The 25322-nt window shown below is 38.2% G+C and overlaps 1 protein-coding gene across 4 annotated transcripts in view; it reads right to left on the bottom strand.

Annotated features, from left to right (window-relative positions):
- Window positions 1-25322, bottom strand: part of NBEA (neurobeachin) — a 796980-nt gene that overhangs the window by 504932 nt on the left and 266726 nt on the right. For all 4 annotated transcript variants that reach the window (XM_084879290.1, XM_084879291.1, XM_084879292.1 and 1 more), the window contains 3 exons: window positions 24609-24777; window positions 22974-23069; window positions 8530-8968 (listed from right to left, as the gene is read on the bottom strand). In XM_084879290.1, coding sequence (XP_084735416.1) covers window positions 8530-8968; window positions 22974-23069; window positions 24609-24777 — 704 coding nt within the window. The remainder of the gene's footprint in view (window positions 1-8529; window positions 8969-22973; window positions 23070-24608; window positions 24778-25322) is intronic.

Raw genomic sequence — 25322 nt, 5'->3', positions numbered from 1 at the left:
GCCCCCAATTTCCTTCCTTTTCCAGCCTGGTCACCCCTAACTGCCCTCCCCTGCAGGGGTGATTGCCTCCAATTATCCTTCCTTGCAGGCCTGGTCCCTCTCAACTGTCCCTGGTCATCTTGTGTCCACATGGGGGCAGATCTTTGACCACATGGGGCAGCCATATTGTGTGTTGAAGTGATGGTCAATCTGCATATTACTCTTTTATTAGATGGGATAGAGGCCTGGTTCACAGGTGGGGGCCAGCTGCTTTGCCCTGAAGGATGTCCTGGGTCAGGGTGGGGGTTCCCTTGGGGCATGGGGCAGCCTGAGCAAGGGGCTAGTTGTAGTTTGCAGGCCAGCCACGCCCCCCAGTGACCCAAGCAGAGGCCCTGGTATCTGGAATTTGTTTACCTTCTACAATTGAAACTTTGTAGCCTGGAGCACAGCTAAGCCTCCTGCTTGCTCTGTGGCAGCAGCCATTTCTGTTTGGATTTGTTTACCTTCTATAATTGAAACTTTGTAGTCTTGAAAGAAGGCTTAGGCCGGCAAGGGCAGGCAGAAAGCTTGGCTTCTTCCATTGCCAGAGAAACCCAAGCCTCCCTCCTGTTCTCTGTGGCTGCAGCCATCTTGGTTGGGGTTAATTTGCATACTCGCTCTGATTGGCTTGTGGGTGTGCCTTGTGGGTATAGTGGAATGATGGTTAATTTGCATATTACTCTTATTAGGTAGGATAATTTTAAAATTTACACTTATCAGTATGTGTTAATAACACATTCATTATCTTTTGCCTATTTGCCCCCATCAACTCCTGTCCTATCCCAGGCCTTCCCCACACTACTTTCTCTGCCCCTGAGTTATACATATATTCTTAGTTAATCTCTTCCTGCTCTCTCCCTCCCCCACCTCCCTGGAGATCTATAATTTTGTTCCATGTGTTCCTAACTCTGGTACTATTTTGTTCATCATTTTATTTTGTTCATTAGATTCCACATATGAATGAGATCATGTGATACTTGTCTTTCTCTAACTGGCTTATTTTCCTTAGCATAATAGTCTCCAGGTCCCTCCAAGCTGTCTCAAAGGGTAAGAGATCCTTCTTCTTTACAGCTGCATAGAGTTGCATTGTATAAATGTACCATGGCCTTTTTATCTACTCATCTACTGATGGGCATTTGGACTATTTCCAGATCTTAGCTATTGTAAATAGTGCTGCTATGAACTTAGGGGTGTACATATTCTTTCTGATTGATGTCTCAGGATTCTTAGGATATATTCTGAGAAGTGAGATCACTAGGTCAAACAGCAGTTACATTTTCAGTTTTTTTTAGAAACCTCTATACTGTTTTCCACAGCAACCGCATCAGTCTTAATTCCACCAGCAGTGTACTAGGGTTCCCTTTTCTCCACATCCTTGCCAGCGCTTGTCATTTGTTGATTTGCCGATGATAGCCATTCTGACAGGTATAAGTAAATACCTCATTGTCCCTTTAATTTGCAACTCTCAGATTATTAGTGACTTTGAGCATTTTTTTCATATATCTCTTGGCCTTCTATATCTCCACTTTGGAGAAGTGTCTAATTAGGTCCTTTGCCCATTTTTAAATTAGATTGTCTTTTGTTAAGTTGTACGAGTTCCATATATATATATACATATATTTTTTAAATTAACCCCTTATTAGATGTATCATTAGCAAATATGTTCTCCCATGAAGTGGGCTCTCTTTTCATTTGTTGATGATTTTTTTTTTTTCTGTGCAGAAGCTTTTTATTTTGATGCAATCCTATTTGTTTATTTTCTCCTTAATTTCCTTTGTCCTAAGAGAAGTATTGATAAACATATTGCTAAGAGGTTCCATATGTTTGAGGTTCCAAATAAACAAAATCAGAAATGAAAGAGGTGAAATAACAACTGACCCCACAGAAATACAAAGATTATTTTTAAAAAGAAATACTACAAAGGACTATACTCCAACAAACTGGGCAATCTGGATGAAATGGACATATTCCTAGAAAATACAATCTTCCAAAACTCAATCATGGTGAATCTGAAGAAACTGAAGCAGTAATCAAAAAAACTCTCAGAAATCAAAAGCCCTTGACTGGACAGATTCACAGGAGAGTTTTATCAAACATTCAAAGAAAAACTAACACCTATCCTCCTCAAACTATTCCAAAAAATTCAAGAGGAAGGAACACTTACAAGCTAGTTTTTTTTACATTTGTGTCCTTTATCCACCCATTGCCCCCCACCCCATCCCTACTCATTCCCTTATGTCCCTGATGTCTGTGTCCATTGGTTAGGGTTATATATATGCATACAAGCCCTTTGGTTGATCTCTCCCCCTTAACCCTGCCCTCCCCTACCTTCCCTCTGAGGTTTGAAGATCTTATCTTTTGATGAAGCCAGCATTACCCTAATCCCAAAACTAGGTAAAGATACTACAAAGAAAGAGAGTTACAGGCCAAAATCCATGATGAGCAAAATGCTACAATGCTCAACGAACTATCAGCAAATCAGACCCAACAATATATTCCAAAGGTCATACACCATGACCAAGTGGGATTTATTCCAGGGATGCAAAGCTGGTACAATATTAGAAAATCAAAAAATGTGATACATCACAAATACAGATTGAAAGACAAAAACCACAAGATCATATCAATTGATGCAGAAAAAGCATTTGACAATAACCAATAAGCTTTATTGATTAAAAACTCTCAGCAAGTGAAATTCATGATTATTTATGCACCATGTAAAAATCCCTTTCTTATCAATATCCTTTACTCCTTTTCTGTAACAGTTATTGAGTGATGACAGGTCAAGGGAATATGTTCAGGGTGATAGGAAGCCAAGTAAGATACAATCTGGGCTAGAGATACTTTAAAGAAATACAAGAGACAAACAAATCAAATGTGCAATATATTTAAATAATTGCTCTAGATCAAAGTTCTGCACAAGGCCTTTTAGGAACAGAAAAAGTGTGTATTAGTGGGAAGAGTGACTGAATCAAGAAGGATCAATAGAAATTAGGCAAGAAGTGAAAAATTCAATAGTAAAAACTTCGTTAGGCAAAGATATATTGAAAAACTCAGCAGACTGAAGGAACTCCAAATAGATCCTTACAACTGGTGAAAGTTAAGGACTTTCCATTCCAAACTAAAAGTTCATCCTTTATCAGGTAGTAACAGTAATTTATTTCAGATCTGTATTTAATAAAAAGGTCTCTGGCATAAATGTGAAAAATACCCTGGGGGTCAGACGGAGCTTCTGGAAACAGGGAGGCCAGATAGGCGGTAACATAAAGAATCCACTTGAGAGATGCTCCAGCTTTAGTGAGGTTTTGGGGGTGAGCATGTCCTATCTTTTCTGGAATACAGGTCTTTTAATCAAATTCAAAAATATCCATCTACTACTTATTCCATCTAAAGAATGTAATACTAAGCTCCTGTAAAAAAAAAGAATTACTATTTGCAACAGCATGATGGACCTGGAGAACATTATAGTAAGCGAAATAAGCCAGTCAGAGAAAGATAAATATCACATGATCTCACTCATATGTGGAATATAATGAACAACATAAACTGATAAACAAAAATAGATCCAGAGACATAGATGCATCAAACAGACCTTCAAATCTCAGAGGGAAGGCAGGAGAGGGTAAGAGATCAACCAAAAGACGGGTATGCATGCATACAGGCATAACCAGAGTCAGAGACCCAGAGTCAGAGACAGTAGGGGGATGAGGGCCCTGTGCTTGGGGGAGAAACGGGGGGGGGGGGGGGGGGGAGGGAGAAAGGAGAGGTGGATGGAGAGAAAAGGAGACATATGTAATACTTTCAATAATAAAAAAAACTTAAATAAAAAATACTCTATCCATGACACATAGAGTATAATAACTGTCCTTTCAATAGCTAGATATCACAGAAACTATGAAATGTAAAGGGTGACAGATTTTTAGTAAATTTGGATCACATTTACCTATTATTCCTTTAAATAATATAATCAACACATTTGTTAAAAAATAGAAAACTACAAGAACAGAAATTGGAATCTTAGCAAAATTATAATTTTTCATAATCTCACTTAAATCTAAGTTTCACAACTGGTGAAAGTTAAGGACTTTCCATTCCAAACTAAAAGTTCATCCTTTATCAGGTAGTAACAGTAATTTATTTCAGATCTGTAGTTAATAAAAAGGTCTCTGTCATAAATGTGAAAAAATGTTAATTTTTTAATAAATGTAGGAGAATTCCATTAAATATATAAAACATTTATTTTATACTTTAAATTGTCATCATTAGCACTGATGTTAAAAATTTTAATGTTAAAAATTAGAGAAAAATACCTAGTCTAAGCTTGTACTTTGAATTCAATAATATGAAGGCTATCTATATAGTTTTTTTGTACTATAATATTGAGAAAATATATGGTTTTTCATTTTAGAAATTTTCTTTCTCAGAGAATGAAACACTTGGAAGCAAGAATAGAAAAGTTTGATGGGACAAAATGGAGATCACTTTATTGAAACTCAGAAGAAATTTGAATATAAGCAGATCTGCAAAATCCTAGGGGATCATGTTAGATAAATGTTTATTAGACAGAAAGGCAGCAAAATCTATTTGTGAAATACCAGAGTTAAAAAAATTTTCTAAACATAATAATAATTAAAATCCTTGGAGAAGCATATTGCCCTCTGACTTTTTTTTTCTTTTGTCCAAACTATTGGGAATCTTAAAAAATCCCAGGAAAACTGACTGAGCTAAATCACAGATATATACCAAATTCTCAAAAGATTAGAAACATGTAGATCTATAAGATTAAAATTTTAGTTTAAAAGATAGGGTAAAACTTAATTGGTGGTTTAGGAGAAAAGCATTACCACAACCTAAAAGTGATAAGGTTACTAATTCATAAAAAATATAGCTCAGCTAGTATATTTTATAAAGTATAGACTTACACAGAAATCTATCAAAACAGTATTTGGGGAAACTTTACAACTTGATTTATGAGTTCTATGGTGAGATTATTAAGCACTTCCGTTAAAAACATGCATAACAAATATTTCTCTTTTCTTCATGGTAATAGCACATTAGAAAAGCTGATATAGTTTTAAAATTGCATATAGTTTTTTTTTTATCACTATACAACAATACTACAGGATATCTAGCATTTTCAGTGGTTTACAATTCATAAATATATATTAATTAGGGCCACTCAGTGTAATCAAAGACATACCCAAATTTGGCATAGATGATGATGAGAGGAAATGAAAGAAAAAGAAACAGCTCTTTCATATACTCTGATAAGAGCATTTCTGCATTTTATAATATAATCTGGTAAAATATTTAAAACTAAAAGGATAAAATCTTACTTTAGTTAGATATAAATGTTTCTAAAATTTGATATTGCAGTTTACCTAATGAAAATGAACTTAAAAAAATAAAAAATAAACTTCAAAACACTGCAATTATCCAATGCTCCATCCACTACTAAGTGGTGAGAAACACCGTAGGCACAACCAAAGTTAACACTATTCAAATCACATTCATTGTTTCAGGAAGCTATTTCCAAATTTACAATCTGGAATAAATGCAAAGAATACATGTTTGCAATAGAACAAGTAAGTTATTGGCTAACAATAGTAAAGTCCTAAGTGATTTCCATGGGGGCTTTACAGTATTATTAGGTATAATTTAGTTATAAGTAAATAGATAATTGAGTTTATAGCTGTTTTTAAACTAAAGATAATTTCGTAAATACATGATTGGTACAATAAGACTGTGTTACTTCTGTGTTTGAAACTGGTAGTAATCAGGACTTTGCTTTGAAAGCCTATCATCTTGGATCTTATTTTCAAAAATTCAATCTGATGTTAAAAGATATGTCATAACTTGGGTTTCAGACTTTGGTGTTTCAAAAATGTGTTTACATACTTCATTGTGTAATTATAGCTATTTAAGGTAGATAAGGCAAATAAATGGTAGCTGTATTTTGGAAATGTAATTGAAAAATGCAGTTGTCCAGAAGTATTTGTGGGTATGATATCTCTGAAAAGCTGCTCAAAGCTACAGAGTTTGAAGTTAAATTTTTGATGTTGTCACTCTCAATCTATTGAATGGCTGACAGACAATCAAACCCTTCTGGCTGGCTGGCAGCTCATTTTGCCTGGCAGGTGGCAAACAATTAGACACACCAATTTGTGCCTCCTGATGACATTAAAGCATGAAACTAAGTTGTATGCAGGGCCTAGTGATTTGTGTGAAAGCATTTCAAAAATAATACTCTTTGCCGTGGCAACTCATTTCAGACTGCCACCTCCCATTATGGCTTTGAGCAGTGAAGACGACAGACTTGAGTTACAGGCAGTGCGAGGCCGCTTCTGTTCAATCCTTCATCTCGCCCCCTGAGACCTCAATCCCTCCTTTCATCAATATCACCTCATCATTTACATTTGATAGTACTTGAACTATTGCATATATTAACTACACTGGAGACCCTTTTCCTAAAAAGAATTAAAAATATGCTTTGTGCACCTCAATTTTATTTCTACTTAGAATTATGATTACCCTCCCATTGCATTTTACACAAAAGCTATCAAGAACAAATCAAAAGGTTCTATTTTTTAAAAGCAATATTCCCAAAATATAATAAATTTTGAGTAGCTAAGAATATTGGCACTCAAGTGATTGCTTTGTTAAGATTTATTGGGGGGGGGGGGGGAAACCATTCTAACAATAATCCAAACTTACACAAAAATGTCTTACTTTTTATTTCACTAGATTCTCTTATGCAAATTACCATAATTCTCTGTATTTATTGTTTTTTATTTTAACAAAATTTAAATATGTAACTTAAAATTAAATGGAGCACAAACTTTCATTACCTTAAGGTGTCATAACATTTATTTATAGAACTATATAATAAAACATATTTACATGCATATTTATATGCACTCATAAAAATGCATATACCCAGACATCCCATGAACATAAACCAAATAGGTGAGATAGAGGACATAAATATGAAATGGCATAGGAACATCCAAGAAACCACATGAATGAACATCCAAATATTAACAAACTATTTTTAAAAGAAATATCTTTCTACATTTATTGACCTCTCTTTTTTATATTTTTTTTATTTTGACAGCACATTTTATATGAAAATTATTTGCAAACATTTTTATCTCCTTTGTTCAAAATTATTTGCAAGCATTTTATCTCCTCTAATTACACAATAGACAAAAGATTTAATTCATCTTTATATACTAACATAATGACCAGTGCCATTTATATTTTCACAATAGATTTTTAAGAATAATCTGTAGAACACTGGTTAAAATGTGTAAGGACAAAGTTTAAATTATATTCTTATACAAAAAAAGATAATCCTCACCCTTAAACACCAAAAAAATTACTGTTTCTAATTTATACAAGGCAGTCTGACTTTTTAGATATTATATTTTAACTAAATATTTATTTTGGCACTACAGGTTAAGAAACATTTTATTTCCTAACTTGATTCTTTATTTAAAAAAAAAAAAAAAGAGTTGCTTGTCAATCACTACACACACATAATTTTTTGTAGGAAAATGTGTTCTTAACATTCAGAAGGTTAAAAAAAAGTATATAAGCATAATTTGGAATATGTATCAATCCCAGTATCAAAGTTAAGTAATATTGTTAGAATTAATGACTATTCTAAAGTAATTTTCTAATGCTGCACATTTTTAAATAGTAGAATGTATTATATGCACATATTCTTTGATTCTAAAATATTCTATTCTTCTGTGGCAAGTATAATGGAACAGAAAACAAAATTCTTGGTTCTCAACTAAAAGTTCCTTGTACAATTAATATCTGAATACAAACAGATAAATGGGGATTGTTATAAATTATTTAGAACCCTAAAATACCTTTCAGCAATATTTACTTTCAAATGTCTTTCAGCAATAGTTACTTTCTAATACTTGCTTCAAAATATGGCTTTTTCCATGGATAATGTAAATTCCAAGAGGAAGATGATCAAACATTTAATTTTTCCCATATATCTGCATTTAAAACTCAAATTATTTATTATTTAAGGCAGGCAGCTTAATATCCAACAATTATTATAGTTTTCATTAATAATATAATGGAATTTTAGAGCCAGAGTAAACCTTGAAAAAAATCTGGCCTTCCCCATTTATATCCATAAACAAATTGAGTCTAAAAAGATAAAATGACTTCTCCAATGTAGTATAGTCACTTGATGGTTGATTATGATCAGAATAATCAGATGGTTGATTATTACCAGAATCTGAGTTTCTCTATTTCTAATTCAATGTGATATCCTCCATATCATATTGAAACCCCTTTTTTAGAGATATCTTATTAAAATGCCATATTGAGATCAATCAAGTTGGTCTGTCACTTAGATATTATTTGTAGTAAGAATCCATATTAGGAAATCTAATGTTTTTAAGACCTCCTACTATTTTTAAATTAACAGACTACAATTTTCCTTCCATATATACAGCACTGTAAGTAATTAGTTTAAGTACCTACCTGTCAAAAGAATGAAACTGCATAGGAAGAATAGCTTGTGCTTCTCTTTTCAATGCTGGATCTGGATATGGAATAGGATCAGGGCCACATTCTGCAATTTCAACTGGAGCAGCCACAAGGCTTTTCAATATTTCCTTGACATTAATGCCTTTGGTTTGACTAATGCTAGATATGGATGGTGCAGGCTTCAAAATTTCACTAGGATTCTCAGTTAAGCTTTCTTGTGATTTTTTCACTTCAGAGGACAAAGTGGATAACAGTTCACTCATGGCATCAGGGCCTGCGCTAGGCTCTAATTCTGCCCCATTCAAGATGCTAACCACATGCTCCTCTCCAATTCCTGAATCTGTATGAGGAATGGAGCTTTCTAGCTGAATATCTTCACCAGGGGTTGGTGTTTCTTTTTCCTTTATAGTGTCTGAAAATGCAGCAGGTGTTTCTGTAATGAAAGGAAATGCTTTCAATAAAAAACTCAGTAATTGGAAACCCAGTAATATTAATAAGATATCTTCACATAATAGAGAAAATAAAACCTGTAATAAACAAAAAGTCTGCCATCTCGATGTGCAGGACAGCTGGGTTAAAACATATTCATATATACTTATATTTGTTTAGTAATCATCAACAGAACCCTGTTCCTATTATAAATCATTTGGCATTTCAAAACAGATGTCTTTAAGAATAGGGAACAAAGTTCCCATACAATTTTTCATAACAGCTCATAAATAATTATTATCTGAAGTCAACCTTTTATCATTTTATTGTTAGCAAAAAATACTGAAGAGATTTTTTATACTTCTCTAATATTGTCCTTAAAATGTTATTTTTATAACTTTCATCATACTTCAATAATCAGTGTCTAATTAAAACATTTAAACTGGTTGAAGATATTTTAAAGTTCCAATAACATAATACATAAAATTCAAAAAGGTTAAGTGAAAAAATCATGTCAAATGATTAATCCAAAATAATAGTTTAATCAGAAAATGATGCTCTTCAAGGATTTAGCCTACATGTGCCTTTCTTCAATAATAATTATTTTAGAGTACTTATTTCTAGTGAATATAAACTTAAATTTATGAAAACTTAATTAGAAAAATATAGATAAAGATACACATGTAACATTACCAATTAAAATGGATAAAAAGAAAAATACCTTTAAACTATTAAATTCACATTAAATCTCATTATACAAATGTTAATATAATAAACTTCTCCATATGGTAGAGGCTTATGTAACACTTTCAACAATAAAGATAAAAAATGAAACCATAGCGAACACACACACAAATAAATAGTTATAAAATTGTAAATGATGACCTTAAAAAGTTCATTTGCCGAAACTGATTTGGCTAGTGTTAGCCTGCGGGCTGAAAAGTCCCAGGTTCAAGTCCTGTCAAGGGCATGTATCTTGGTTTCGGGCACATCCCCAATGCGGGGGAGGGGGTGCATAAGGCAGCTGATCAATGATAATTGCAATGGACCTTCCTTATAGTATGATTCTTTCTTCTGTCAAGTAAAACCTTCTGTGGAGACTCTCTAGTGAATTTTACATTTTAGTTATTAAATTTTCAATTTCTACTTGGTTCTTTTCTATAATATTTTTTATTGATATTCTCTTTAGTTAGACATCATACTCATATTTTTAATTTTTCGGAAAATATTTCCTTTAATTACTTGAGCACGTGTGTAATAGCTGGTTTAAAGTAACTGTTTAAAGTCCAAGATCAGGTTGTCCTCAGGGGCACTTTCTATTAAGTGCTTTTTCTTTTTTTTCGCCCTGTGTGTTAGCCTGTTTCTCTACATATTTCATAATTTTTTGTTGAAAATTATACAATTAAAACATATGATGTACCAATCCTGGAAATCAGACCCCCTCAGATGGGGTTCATTGTGTCTCTGTTTGTTTATTGACTCTCCTGAACTAATTCTGTAAAATCTATTATATTCTTTGGCACCTGCAGCCACTGAAGCTGCATCAGCTAATAACTGGACAGAAATTGCCTTCAGTGTCATGAACCAGTAAGAATTGTACTCAATGCCAGAGATACTATGTGTATATTGGAGCATACTTTCAACACTTATCACGTTTACAACTCTCCCATGCCCTTTACTTCCTGCTTGCACAGGGCCTAAAGATTATCCAGAGGCATATGATTGTCATGGCTAACCTCAGGCAGTTGCAATGTTATGAAAAAATAGGTTTTTTCTGATAATTATTTTGACAAATACCTTGGAAACAGGCTTTACTCACCAAGCAAACATGGATCAGATAAAAAAATAAAAAATGGAGCTTTACCAAAGGGAGCTGCCAAACAATGCCCCAAAATGGGACTTTCTATAACATGTAAATCTAATTGGCCTCCTTCCAATAGCTACTAGGCTGCTGGTTTTCACCACTGACATGGTTGACTGCCTGCTGGTTTTCAAGGTTAATGCAGAGCTGGATGGCAAGAAAGCAAGTTAAGTCTCCACAAAGCTTGCTATTCTCATAAAAAAAAATAAACAAATAAAATTAAAAATAAAATTAAAAAAAAATAAATAAAAAACCTTGCAGATTTTCTTGACTTAACAATCTTTGGATTGTTTCAAATTTCTGATTACTTACCAGAGAATTAAAAAGGGATTGTGACAATTTTTGCCAATGTTCTCATTGCTCTTATGGAGGAGTAGTTTTATGGAGGTTCTTACTCTACTCTTTCACAAGTCCTGCCTCTAAATGATGGTTCAGCTCCAAATTTAAGGACAGTTCCAATTTATACATTTTATAAATAGAAATTACAGCATATTCACATAGCCCTAGACAGTTTGGCTCAGTAGATAAAAGCGTTGGCCTGTGGACTGAAGGGTCCAAGGTTCAATTCTGGTCAAGGGCATGTACCTCAGTTGTGGATGATATAGGAGGCATCCAATCAATGTGTATCTCTCACATTGATGTTTCTCTGTCTCTCCCCCTCCGTTCCACTCTCTCTAAAAATAAATAAGTAAAATCAATGGAAAAATATCCTCTGGTGAGGATTTAAATAAAATAAAATATTCACAAAAACTTGTTTTGTTCTTCCCTTGCATTAGCTTATTTGTACTTTTTCTCTTCTCAAAGAATAAAAAAAAAATCGTACATTTCTATAATGTAATGGAGGCAGACAATAACACTAATAATAAAATGCCAACATAAATATATAAAACTCTTCTTGAGTTGCAGGGAAATAGAAACAACCAAATGCGGAATAACATTGTCAATATCAATTAGATAAATCACACATTATATTTTATATTGGGGTGGGCAGTTGTAATACAAATAAATACAATCCTACCTAATAAAACAGTAATATGGAAATTGCCTGCACCTCTACTAAACCCACAAGCCACACCCACCAGCCAGTCAGAGTGAGCATGCAAATTATTCCAACCAAGATGGCTACAGCCACAGAGAGCAGAAGGGAGGCTTGGGTTTCCCAGGCAATGGAGGAAGCCAAGCTTTCTGCCTGCCCTTACTGGCCTAGGCTTCCCCTCAAGGCTACAAAGTTTCAATTATAGAAGGTAAACAAATCCAAACAGAAATGGTGGCAGCCATGGAGCTGGAAAGAGCGAGAGGCTAGGGTTGCCCCTGGTAATAGAGGAAGCAAAGCTTTTTGCACACCCTGGCTGGCCCAGGCCTCCACTCAAGGCTACAAAGTTTCAATTATAAAAGATACATAAATTCCAACAGAATGGCTGCTGGCCACAGACTGAACAGGATGCTTGGCTACAAAGTTCCAATTGTAGCAGATAAATCCCAGATACCAGGGCCTCTGCTTGGGTCACTAGGGGGGGGGGGGGGGTGTTGCCAGCCTGCAACCACCACAGGCCCCTCACTCAGGCCTCCCCACACCCCAAGGGAACCCCCACCCTGATCTGGGATACCCTTCAGAGCAAACCAGCTGGCTCCCACCCATGCACCAGGCCTCTATCCTAATAAAAGAGTAATATGCAGATCGACCATCACTCCAACACACAATAGCTGCCCCCATGAGGAGACAAGATGGCCACCACAAGATGGCCAGCTGGGGAGGGCAGTTGGGAGGCACCAGGCCTGCAAGGGAGGGGAGTTGGAGGCAATCAACCCTTCAGGGGAGGGCAGTTAGGGGTGGTCAAGCTGGCAGAGGAGGGAAGTTGGGGGCAAATGGACTTGCAGCGGAGCAGTTAGACATCAATCAGGCTGGCAGTGGAGTGGTTAGGGGCTGATCAGGCTACAGGCAGAAGCAGTTAAGGGCAATCAGGAAGGCAGGCAGGTGAGCAGTTGGAAGCCAGCAGTTCTGGATTGTGAGAAGGATGTCCGACTGCCCGTTTAGACTGGATCCCAGTGAGGTCAGGCTTAAACGGGCAGTTGGACATCCCTCGAGGGTGCAGGCTGGGCTGAGGGACACACACCCGCGGGCACGAATTTCATGCACTGGCCTCTAGTCTATATAATAAAAGCCCAGTGATCATTATGAACATCAAGAACGACCGGTTGCTGTGATGTACCAGCCGCAGGGGCTGCCACCAGCACTGCTGCTGAGCTGAGGGACCCCGGGGCAGTTGTATGACCACTGCCAACGTGCTGGTAAAGAAGAATGCAAAGGCAGCCAGCATGTGTGTGCAGCTTGAGATGAAGGCTCTGTGGGATGAATTCAATCAGGTAATTGTCACCAAGACTGGCAGGTTTGGGTGCTCCTTTCCTTGCTGTAACCTCCCCACTTGGTGCCAGTCTTAGACAGTGGGCTTTGGCTAGATACACACGAGCAAGACTGAGAAGCAGGATGGAGGACATGGCATGGCCACCTGCAGGTACCTCTTGGTGCAGGCCAGCTCCTTCCCTCTCCATTTTCAGCTCTAGCGATAGCCACTGGGCATGGTGAGTCAAAGGGTACTGCTCGGGAAACTAGGAAGGACGCGGAGAGAAACCCTATGGACCTGACACCCTAACAGCAGCCTAGGACTTGGCACAGCCAGAAATGGACTGCTCAGAGCACACCGAGCTTGGAGGGAAGGCAGCGCCTGTGAGGGGCCTTGCCACCAGCCAGCTCCCAGTTGATCACACCTCAAAGGAAACTCGGTCTTTGGTTCCTTAGTTCAGTCTATCCCGGCTAAAGAGAAGCAGCTGGGCATATTTTAGGGGAGAATTAAGACTCTAAAGCAGTGTGTTCTGTTCCATAGAGATTGCTACCCAGTTGCCTTAGGCCTAAATTCCGGGTGATTGTGGGGCCTGGCTCTGCCACTGAGGCCCGCATCTTCCAATTGGCCTGTATTTGTTGTAAGAGCCCAAAGAGAAGGGGAACAGTTTTCAATGCAATGGATTTGACCAACAGACAAAGGCGAGTGCTGGCTGTGTCTAATATACACACAGAGACACCAGCTCTGAGCCCCCTGGCTAGAGAGCTCAGGGCCTGTGTGCAGAGCCTTCTGGTGGTTTCTGTTTCCTTGCTGAGGCCATCCTTCCTGGGAAGCTCTGGGCCCATGCTCAGCTTCAGCTCAGTGGGTCTTCTCCAGGTCCCACCCCCTGGCTGGCCCCACTCCCAATTGACCCCCTCAACCCTGATCAGGGTGGGCATGCCAGACCCCACCCATGCAAGAATTCATGCACTGGGCTTATAGTAAATAATAAATAACAATATAGGACTGAACTATGACTTGCATGCTCACAACTGTAAACCTGCTTTTGCCCACCCCCATATATGATTAAGAACTTAGGCTTTGAAATTAAGATTGTTTTACTTCCAATTAAGTTATTCATTATTTGTGATGCAGGATGAGCCATTTAACTTTTCTCAGCCTCATTGTTTTACCTGTAAAATGAGCATAATAAAAGTATATACATAGTTGTGATTATTAAAGAGCATAATTAATGAATATCTACCATAAAGTAATATTTAACTTATAAGTGTTGTACCTGTTGCTGTCATTATGGATTTTACTATTATCCTCACTACCATTATCATTACCATAATCATCCATACTAATAAAAGGGTAATATGCTAATTAGACCAGACATCTTTCGGATGACCTTCCTGACGAACTTCTGGACAAAGCCATGGTGGTAGGGCCGAGGCAGAGGCAGTTAGGGGTGATCAGGCTGGCAGGGGAGAGCAGTTAGGGGGATCAGGGTGGCAGGGTAGAGCAGTTAGGGTGATCAGGCCAGCAGGGGAAAGCAGTTAGGGGGATCAGGCTGGCAGGGGAGAGCAGTTAAGGGGATCAGAGTGGCAGGGTAGAGCAGTTAGGGTGATCAGGCCAGCAGGGGAAAGCAGTTAGGGGGATCAGGCTGGCAGGGGAGAGCAGTTAGGGTGATCAGGCAGGCAGGCAAGCAGAGGCAGTTAGGGCTGATCAGGCAGGCAGGCAGAGGCTGTAGGGGTGACCAGGATGGCAGGCAGAGTGGTTATGGGCGATCAGGCAGGCAAACAGGTGGTTAGTAGCCAGTGGTCCCTGACTGTAAGAGGATGTCCAACTGCCCAATGGGTCCCAGATTAGAGAGGGTGCAAGCTGGGCTGAGGGACACCAATTCCCTCTATCCCCCTGAATATGAATTTCATGCACCAAACCTCCAGTCTTTTAATATAATAAAAGGGTAATATGCAAATAGACGGAATGGGGAAATGGCTGGTTGCTGTGACACGCACTGACTACCAGGGGGAAGACGCTCAACACAAGAGTTGTCCCCAGCCCACAGGCCCCAATTAGGTGATCAGAGCCTGCTGGCCAACCTTTCAGTCCCTTCCCCTTGCAGGCAGGTTCCGATGGCCCAATGGGGATGGGGAACCACCAGTAGATGGTGGTAAATGTGAACAGAGCCAGCCAAGGGCCCTGCCTAGCCAGTCGCTCCACACACAGAGGACAACTGGTGGCAATGGGGGGTGGGACCGCCAAAGTGAGCTGAAGGACCAACCTCTCAGTCCCTCCCCTGTGCTGGCAAGCTCTGATCACCAGCTGGCGAAGTGGGGGTGGGTGGCAGCGGGGGGTGGACATGGGGAATGGGTGGAACTTGCCAACCTCTTAGTCCTTCCCCTGGCTGACTGGCATTCTTTCCCACAGCCTAGACACAGGCCTGCCCACAGATGCAGACAGCTGCTCCTCACTCCTCCCTACCTGCTCCCTGAGGGGGAGGGAGAAACCATCAGCAAGGCAATAGGACTTGGTTAGGTGGGTTGTTGAGAAACCTGTCTCCTGATTCTGCTAAATTCTAACCCTGTTTAGAATTCCGCGTTCTCTGCTTAAAGCACCTGATCTTACCCTCCTCAGTGGTGCTGCAACCTGAAATCTAATGGGACTTGTTTGTGGGATGGGTTGTTGTGCCCCAGGACCCTGAAAGTAGAATCCTCCAGCAAACTGACACACTGAACGTTCAGGTGTGACCAGAATGACCCTGATAGCACCACTGCCCTTGGAACTCTCTTGGGCATTGGGCCCACACCCCATCCCTTACCTGAAAGAAATTCCACACAAAAGCACCTCCCATGAAAGGGCCTCCAACAGGGGAATCACAGCCTCCTACCTGGGCTCGAAATATATCCTGGGCCAGACCCACCTCAGGTGCAAGATGGCAAATGGGGAACCGGGGATGGGTGGCAACGGGGGCAAGGCCAGCTGCCAGCAGCCGGGGAAGATGGCCCTGATAACAGGCCAGGCCTAGGGACTGTACCAGTGCAGGAATTTCATGTGCCGGGCCACTTATAAGAAAATATAGAGCTTAACACTTCTATTAGTTATTCACTCTACTCATCATTAATTGCTGTCTCTTTTCTCTAGGTTGGCCCCTTTATCTGTAGAGCACTATATCCTACCCTAAAAATGTGACCTCTCAATCCCACCTTAAAAGTCTAGGCTTTAAGCTACTTTGGGCATTTCTCCTTCCTTTCTGAAAAGAAAATGGCATAATAAAAATATTATCCTATCTAGTAAAGAGGTAATATGCAAACTGATCATCACTCCAAGACTCAAGATGGCCGCTCCCATGTGGACACAAGATTGCTGCCACAAAATGGCCAGCAGGGAAGGGCAGCTGTGGGAGATCCGGCCAGTAGGGGAGGGCAGTTGGGAGGGACCAGGCCTACAAGGGAGGGCAGTTGGGGGTGATCAGGACTTAGGGGAGGGCAGTTAGGGGTGATTAGGCTGGCAGGGGAGTATTTAAGTTTTGATCAGGCTGGCAGGCATAAGCTGTTAGGGCAATCAGGTAGGCAGGCAGGCAAGCGGTTGGGAGCCAGCAGTTCTGGATTGTGAGAGGGATGTCCGACTACATGTTTAGGCCACTGGGATCGGGCCTAAATGGGCAGTTGGACATCCCTTGAGGGGTCCCAAATTGGACAGGGTACAGGCTGGGCTGAGGGACACCCCCCCATGCACGAATTTCGTCCACCGGGCCTCTAGTTCTATATAATAAAAGCCTAATATGCTAAGTGGCTGGGCATCCAGTGTTGGCCATTCAACCAATCAAAGCATAATATGCTAAAATGCTAAGGCCACTCAACCACTGGCTATGATGTGCACTGACCACCAGGAAGCAGACAGTTGACCAGTCACTCTAACATGCATGAAAGACCTCTATGAGGAGGTAACCTTCTTTAAGCCAATACCTAAAGAAGACTAAATAAGGCAATCATAAAAAAAAAAAAAAAAAAAAAAAAAAGGAAAGAGAGCTATAAACTAGAAACAAAATACAAAGATCAAAAGGCAGGAAAGCACTTGGAATGATTAAAGAACTAAAAAGGAATCTGATTGTAACTAAGTGGGCAAATGGAAGAATAACAAAATAAATTTGGAAAGATAGTCAGCAATAAGATTATCTAAGGTTACTCTAAACTAAGGATTAAGAAAAAACTCAGTCAAATCAAGACATAATCTCATTTATATTTTTACTAAAATGGAGCCAAACTTAAAAAAAAAAAAAGTAATATGGTGATCACTAAGAGAACAGGTGCAAAAACCCGTTTGGAAGCAACTGTAGTAATTCAGGTAAATTAAAAATAAAGTAGTCTTGCCACTGTAAGTTTAGACATGTTAACTTTTTCCCAAAATTATAGAATGCTTTAGAAAGAAAAAATATTTTATTATATTTGTTATATTACATATATAAACTATTCATTATAGAAGCATATATTAAATTGAAATTATATTTCATTACATTACTTTTTAAATTTTTAAAATTTTATCTTTATTGTTGAAAGTAGTATAGATCTCCCTTTCCCCCCCATTGACCACTTCTAGCCCACACTAGTACCCCCTACCCTTTGCCTACACTACAGTATTTTCTTTATCCATGGGTTATGCATATATGCATATAAATGATTTGGTTAATCTCTTCCCACCCACCGACCCACCCACTCCCACCTTCCCTCTGAGATTACAAATTGGTGCTATTTTTTTAATTTTTCATCAGTTAATAAACTAAATGACTAGAGATAACTCCAATGAAGAAAATGGCAATACTAGAAAAAGGAATAAGACCTTGAAATGAGTGACTATCAAAGATTTTTTAAAAAAAAGAGAGGCCAGAGAGCTAGTTCAGAACATTTTAAAAAGCTCAATAATGAGCTAAAAGAAGGAAATGAAGTGGGAAGGAGTTAGAGAGTAGATGATATCAATGTTTCTCAAACTCTCTGGGAATTTTTTTTAAAATGTTAAAAGTACACAAAATAAAAGTACAAATATTTTTTATTTGACTCCATAGACATAAAACTACAATAAATATAATCTGAACAAAGACAACATTGGGAAAAAGATAATAATTGTAAAAACTGTCTATGTTGTTCACTGAAAGTGTATATTACACAAATGGTTTTATACCTGTAAATTTTCTCATTACACATCATAACTAAACAAAAAGCTTTAAGCAAAAAGTGATTCCCCAAAAGATATGACTATGTAAACACTATGAACAAACATTGAGAATATACATATTTAAAGTTTATAACGTGACCATGAGCTTTTTGCTTGTCAAACTGAATCTAAACCAAGTTGAACCAGGAATAATGATACTCAAGGGAATAACATAGAGCTAACCTATTTTTATTTAATAACATGGAGAAAGCAGTGTCACAGAGTATGTTGATGGAATGAAATCTCAGCTTAGAATATTTATTTTAAAATTTTATCCAGAATGAAACTAGAAGTGCTGTATCTTCAAAACATACCACTAATGTTTATTGACAATTATTATTAAACTAGAGGCCCGGTGCACAAAATTCATGCAACGTGTTGGGGGTGGGAGGTTATCCCTTAGCCCAGCCTGCTGGGACCCCTTGAGGGATGTCCAAGTGCCCGTTTAGGCTCGATCCCACCAGCAGTCGGACATCCCTCTCACAATCCAGAACTGCTGGCTCCCAACTGCTCACCTGCCTGTCTTCCTGATAGCCCCTAACCACTTCTGCCTGCCAGCCTGATCATCCCCTAACCACTCCCCTATCAGCCTGATTGATGCCTATCTGCTCTCTAGCCAGCCCGTTTGCCCCCAACTTCCCTCCTCTGCCAGCCTGACCACCCCTAACTGCCCTCCCCTGAAGGGTTGATCACCTCAAACTGTCCTTCCTTGCAGGCCTGGTCCCTCTCAACTACCGTCCCTTGCAGGCCTGGTGCCTCCAAACTGCCCTTCCCTGCTGGCCGTCATGTGATGGCCATCTTGTGTCCACATGGGGGCAGGCATCTTTGACCATATGGGGGCAGCTATTGTGTGTTGGAGTGCTGGTCAATCTGCATATTGCTCTTTTATTAGATAGGATAGAGGCCTGGTGCACAGGTGGGGACCAGCTGGTTTGCCTTGAAGGGTATCCTGGATCAGGGTGGGGGTTCCCTTGGGGCATGGGGCAGCCTTAGCTAGGGGCTTGTGATGGTTTGCAGGCCAGCCACATCCCCTGGCGACCCAAGTGGAGGCCCTGGTATCTGGAATTTATTTACCTTCTACAATTGAAACTTTGTAGCCTGGAGCAGAGCCATGCCTCCTGCTCGCTCTGTGGCTGCAGCCATTTATGTTTGGATTTGTTTAACTTCTATAATTGAAACTTTGTAGCCTTGAGTGGAGGCTTAGGCTGGCTAAGGCAAGTGGAAAGCTTGGCTTCCTCCATTGCCTGAGAAACCCAAACCTCCCTCCTAATCTCTATGGCTGTAGCCAACCAGGTTGGGTTTATTTGCATACTCGCTCTGATTGGCTGGTGGGTGTGGCTTGTAGGTGTAGCAGAGTAATAGTTAATTTGCATATTACTCTTTTATTAGGTAGGACTAGACATCTGGTGCATGGAATTCATGCACTGGGGTGGGGGGGAGATCCCTCAGCCCAGCCTGCACACTACTGCTGCCCGGAATCCCTTAGGGGATGTCCAACTGCTGCTGGTGGATGGATGGCCTTCTGCTATTGCATAGCCTACTGCTTGAGCTTCAGCAGCTGCTGCATATACAAGATCTGGGCCACCATAGTCTGTCCTGCAAACATCATCAAGTGGATGGGAGGCTCACCCTGAGTTCCTGAGCGTCCCTGAGTCACTGAGAAATTCAGACTGACTGCCTTCCACAGAGAATGTCAACAGGATCAGGTCTAAGCTGGCAGTAGGACATTCCTTTTGCAGTCCGAACCCCTCAAGGGATGTCCAGCTGACTAATCCTGCAGTTGGGCATTCCCTGAGGGAAGTAGCAGTGTGCCAAGGGGCAGGCAGTCAGGGAGGAGCCTAATTGGGGCTGGGTGCAACACTGCTCCTGCTCATCCCGGCCTGCATCTGCTGCTGTTGTTGCCTGGTAGGGCTGCCACGGAGTCTGGAGAGGCTCTCACCATGGCAGCTGCACTTGCCAGTGGTGAGCCCAGCTTCTGGCTGCACCGGCGGGCAGTTTCTGCATTGAGCGTTTGCCTCCTGGTGGTCTACATATGCATTGTATTTCACAACTTCCAATAGTGACAGGTCATTCCACCATAATGGTCACTTAGGTTTTTATATATAGAGATAATGAAACATATCATATAAATTGTGTACTTCCAATATTCTTACTTTGATTTTTATTCTCTGACACTTGCCTCCAGAAAAAACAAAACAAGAAAAAAAAATATGTTGGAATCCTTCTTTGTTTGGCAGTGCTACGTTCATTAAAAATATAATCCTATTAATCTTTACATAGTAGAATCCAACTAATTTTTTATCCTGTGAAAACACTAAGAGTTTTTTCTATAGTTCCAATATCATCAACAGAAACTTTCTCTTAATAACCATTGCACCACAGCATGCAATCACAGATATGTATAATCCACTTCCATAATAGCATATATTAAAGAGAATAATAAAAAATTTACCACATCAACCTAAAAGGACCTCAAAATTATATCATATCACTAAGTCCACTGTGCAGTTCAGCCAAAATTATTTTCATAACAAATTTCTTTTGATATTCTGATGTAGGCTCCTTAATATGAAATACTTCCCAGTCATTACAGCTAAACCTTTGGAATATGCTTACACACTACAGAAATTCCAGAGGACATTTAATTTATTTAATCTAAAGCTTCTTACTTTATACAATTCAGAGCCTTATGTGTTTATAAGAAATAAAGCTAAAAAATGTTTTTTCCCTTTATTTCATTATGATGCTTAAAAGGTTGCATATTTACAAAAAAAAGATATATGCATTCATCAAGTTGTAACAAAAAATACGTTATTGCTTCCTTTGTTCTATAAACTGGTCTTCCATATCCTTAACTACTGTATGGCGTACACTAAACCATCGTATCATTTGGAGCTCAGGACCTCTCCAAACTCACTCAAATCAGTCTTGCAGTAGTAGGGTAAAGTCCCCCACTTTTTTTTAAAAAAAAAAAATACATTTTATTGATTTTTTTGAGTGGAACGGAGAGGGATAGAGAACTAGAAACATCAATGAGAGAGAAATATCAACCAGCTGCCTTCTGCACACCCCCTACTGGGGATGTGCCCGCAACCAATGTACATGCCCTTGACCAGAATCGAACCTGGAACCCCTCAGTCTGCAGGCCGATGTTCTATCCACTGAACCAAACCAGTTTTGGCAAGTCCCCCATTTTGTGTTGACTGTTAGCTAGGCAGTGTTCTCAGATCTTGCAAGGTGATGTTAGTATATCTTTATCCTGTGATCATCTCCATCACAGCAATGTCAAATCCCTCTCACACTGCTCTGCAACCAGCCAGAAAAGTCTCTCTGCCTTTACAGAACTCCTGTGCTTAGATCAGGGCTACCTGGATAATCATCTTTTATTAAAAGCAATTGTCCTATAGAAAATAACAGTCACAGAAGCAAAATCCATTATTTTAAGTGTTCCAGGAATTATGCAGGAGTATACATTGGAAAAACTTGGGGGTGAGACATGGGGATGCAGAATCAGACTACTACAATTCTTTGTTCTGCAGAGACAATTCTCATGTCAATCTTAACCAGAAACCATTTTGGCTATTTAATATTTCATCTCTAATGGTTCTTTTTAAAACTCTTCATTTTCAACCACATTATGTCTCCTTTTTCTTTTAGATTAAAAAACATCTTGTATATACTTGATAATTAGCTGTTTAAATGTTCTTAATCTAATAATTCTGAAATATCTGTCCTTTCTTAATCTGTTCTTATTGACTAATTTTTTTCCTCCTGCTTATTCATTACATTTTCCTGCTTCTTTGCATGTTTAATAATTTTTATTAGATGTTTAGCACTGACATTTACATTGCTTGTTGAAGAATTTTTTTTATATTCCTTTAAAGAGAGTTGGAACTTTGCTTTGACAGAAACTTAAATAACTTTATATCGCTTAGATGCTTTCACAGCTTGTTTTAAGGTTTTTGGTTGTGAATATGGATTGGCCTTCATTGTAGGGCTAACTTAGTCCTTCTGCTAAGGTCTGACTCTTTTGCATTCTCGAATAAATGTTACCACTGTACATATTATTCTACATATAATTAGGTATCCTTAATTTGCAGATGGTACTTAAAAATGTAATGGAATCCTATATAATAAAAGGCTAATATGCAAGTATGTCATAGCGAGCAACTGAAGACCGGAGACCGGGAGTTCAATTGCTTGCTATGACATGCGCTGACCATCACAGGGTGGCATAGAACATGGTGGGCAGCAAGCAGTAGCAGCAGGGCACTGAGGGAGCAAGGCAATGGGGAGGCAGGGAGGCAGGGGACTGCATGGTGGCACGAGCAGCGAGGGAAGGAAGAGGCGGGGAAGTGGGAGGAACCCGATGGGCCCTGATCACGGGCCATGTCTAGGGACCCTACCCATGCATGAATTTTGTGTACCAGGCCTCTACTATAAATATAAAAGCCATATTTTGCTCTCATTAGCCAGGAATATATATCTATGAAACATATATCTCTATGAAACCTGAGGTGATGTACTTGTTTATAACAATAGAGTTATTGATAATTATTACATAATATGTTGAAGCAAGAATACTCAAATAGTTTAGAAGATGAGGTCAATATTACCTTTGTAAAATGAGTGGGCAAAACTCTGTTCAGGAATTAACTTGGCAAGGAATCCATGGTTCAAAGTTGGATGAGAGATAGATGGTATGACCACAACTGTGAAGAAAATCATGGAACCAAATTTGAGCCAGTATGTAACAACTGCAAGATGATCCACTGACAAAACATGACAAGTTTATATTATTGCAACATACAAGCACTGATAGCAACAAAGACTGCACCCCTGGGGGAAGGAAAGTGGTTATATATTAAGAGAAAGGAAATAATATACTTAAGTAATTTTAGCAACAGACACAGACACATAAAAACATACACAAAAATCAGAACTGGTTTGAGTGAACTGGTAATTCATTAATATTTGTTTATTTCATATACATATGACTCATAAGAATACATTTAAAAAAAGTTAATAAAATATTAGTATTTTAAATGGTCAAAAGACATTAACTGCAGTGGTAAGATAATGTTTAATTTGAAGAACAAAGTTAAAAGAGTATATTACAATGAATAATATGTTTATGAGTTTAAACTAAATATAGCATAAAACAGCAAAGTATTAAAATTTATATATAATTCATTATTTACACAACAGCAAGAAAAGGTAAATGAGATATAAAATGCTATAAAAAACAAGATGCAGAGATTTGACCACTAATTTCTATGCACTTGTTAAAATATCCATTTTATTTATATGTCATATACATTTATTTAGGAAATAAAATTTAAACTACCAATACAGTGGCACATGAAATAACCACTGGGTTACCAAGGTTACACTGCAAAAAACAAACAAACAAACACAGAGAAATAACCTTGATATAAACATGGCCTATATTGTAATTGATAGAAGGAACCCCATGATATTAAAAAATTTGTTGCCAGGAAATATTAATATTTTCAAGCAGAGTAGACAAAGTTGATAATGCAAGAATTCCTACAATAATGGGTAGGTAAGAAAGACATGAGCCAAGTTGGTTCATTGTTATCTATAAGTCTTTGATTTTAATTGAAGCTACTTTGGTATAAACTTTAGAATGTATGTTTGCTTATTATGATCTCTGATAGAATACTGATATAGAATACAGAATATTTTAAATATAGATGATATAGAACATAGAGCATATCTATTTAGATACTGAAATAATTATACAGCAAAAGAAAAGGAAGGAAGGAAGGAAGGAAGGAAGGAAGGAAGGAAGGAAGGAAGGAAGGAAGGAAGGAAGGAAGGGAAGGGGACTATCACTGAACTTGGCTATAAAGATTTATATTTTGGCTTAGTCTTGGTCTTGTACTACTCTATAAGAACCTCCTACTTTCATGTTTATAAAGGTTAAAAATAATACATTTAAAATATGAGTTGCTTGCAAATAAAATAGTAGTATAAATGATTTGTATTAATGAATATAAAACATTAAAACCAAAACAGCACAGGTAAATGAGAATATAGCAAATATAAAAATACCATTCACACATTTTTTAGGGATCAGGTGAATATTAAATTGGTCTTTATATTCCACTAACTTGTAAATGTATGAGATAATTATGAATAGAATTAGTTTAAGTATGGATGTAAAAATGAGATTAAAAGAAGGCAAATTATAATGAAAATTTAAATAATATAAAAATATTAAATACCTGTACTCGTTGGTGAATTTATTTCCTGTCTGATGTTTCTACCTGGTTGACTTCCAGTTCTTGCAGTCTCTCGTTGGGGTTCCAAAATGTCACGGTACTTGGAAACCATCAGAACCGAAATGAAGTAAACAACAGCTAAAGCTAAGAACTGTGCCTGCTTGCTATCATCCTGTGTAAAATACAAAGGCATTTTGACATTCAAAAATTCTAAAGTGAAAGTTCTTGGAATACAAGAAATTATTCCTATTACGTTGTCTTTATAGAACAAAATATGACATTTAACTTTTATTTATATCTCTCTCCCTCTTTCTTCCTCTCTGAAATCAATAAAAATATATTAAAAACAAAACAACGAATGATAAATTTTGCTGAATATGCCATAAAACTTTATTCTTTGTGCTTTTCATCATTATTATCTATATCTTCCATGATAGAGTATGTATAAAAATGCGGCTATATACAACATGTATAATAAAATATGCAGTATGTATATTAAAAATATGCACAAGATGAATAGAATAATTATACACCTCAATGATAAAAACAGAGTTTCAAATGTTATAACTAAAAATTAACAGAATATAATTATAATTGGAATACATAAACATTTCAGACATGTTACTATCTGAGCAAGTGACTATTAACACATAATGGGGGAGCATTAAAACAAATTTTATACAATCTCAATATGAGATAAAAGGTGACATGGCAGCT

The sequence above is a fragment of the Pipistrellus hanaki genome, assembly GCF_964339955.1.
Source record: "Pipistrellus hanaki genome assembly, chromosome: 3".
NCBI classification, from domain to species: Eukaryota; Metazoa; Chordata; class Mammalia; order Chiroptera; family Vespertilionidae; genus Pipistrellus; species Pipistrellus hanaki.
This window is presented reverse-complemented; position numbering and strand designations above follow the sequence as displayed.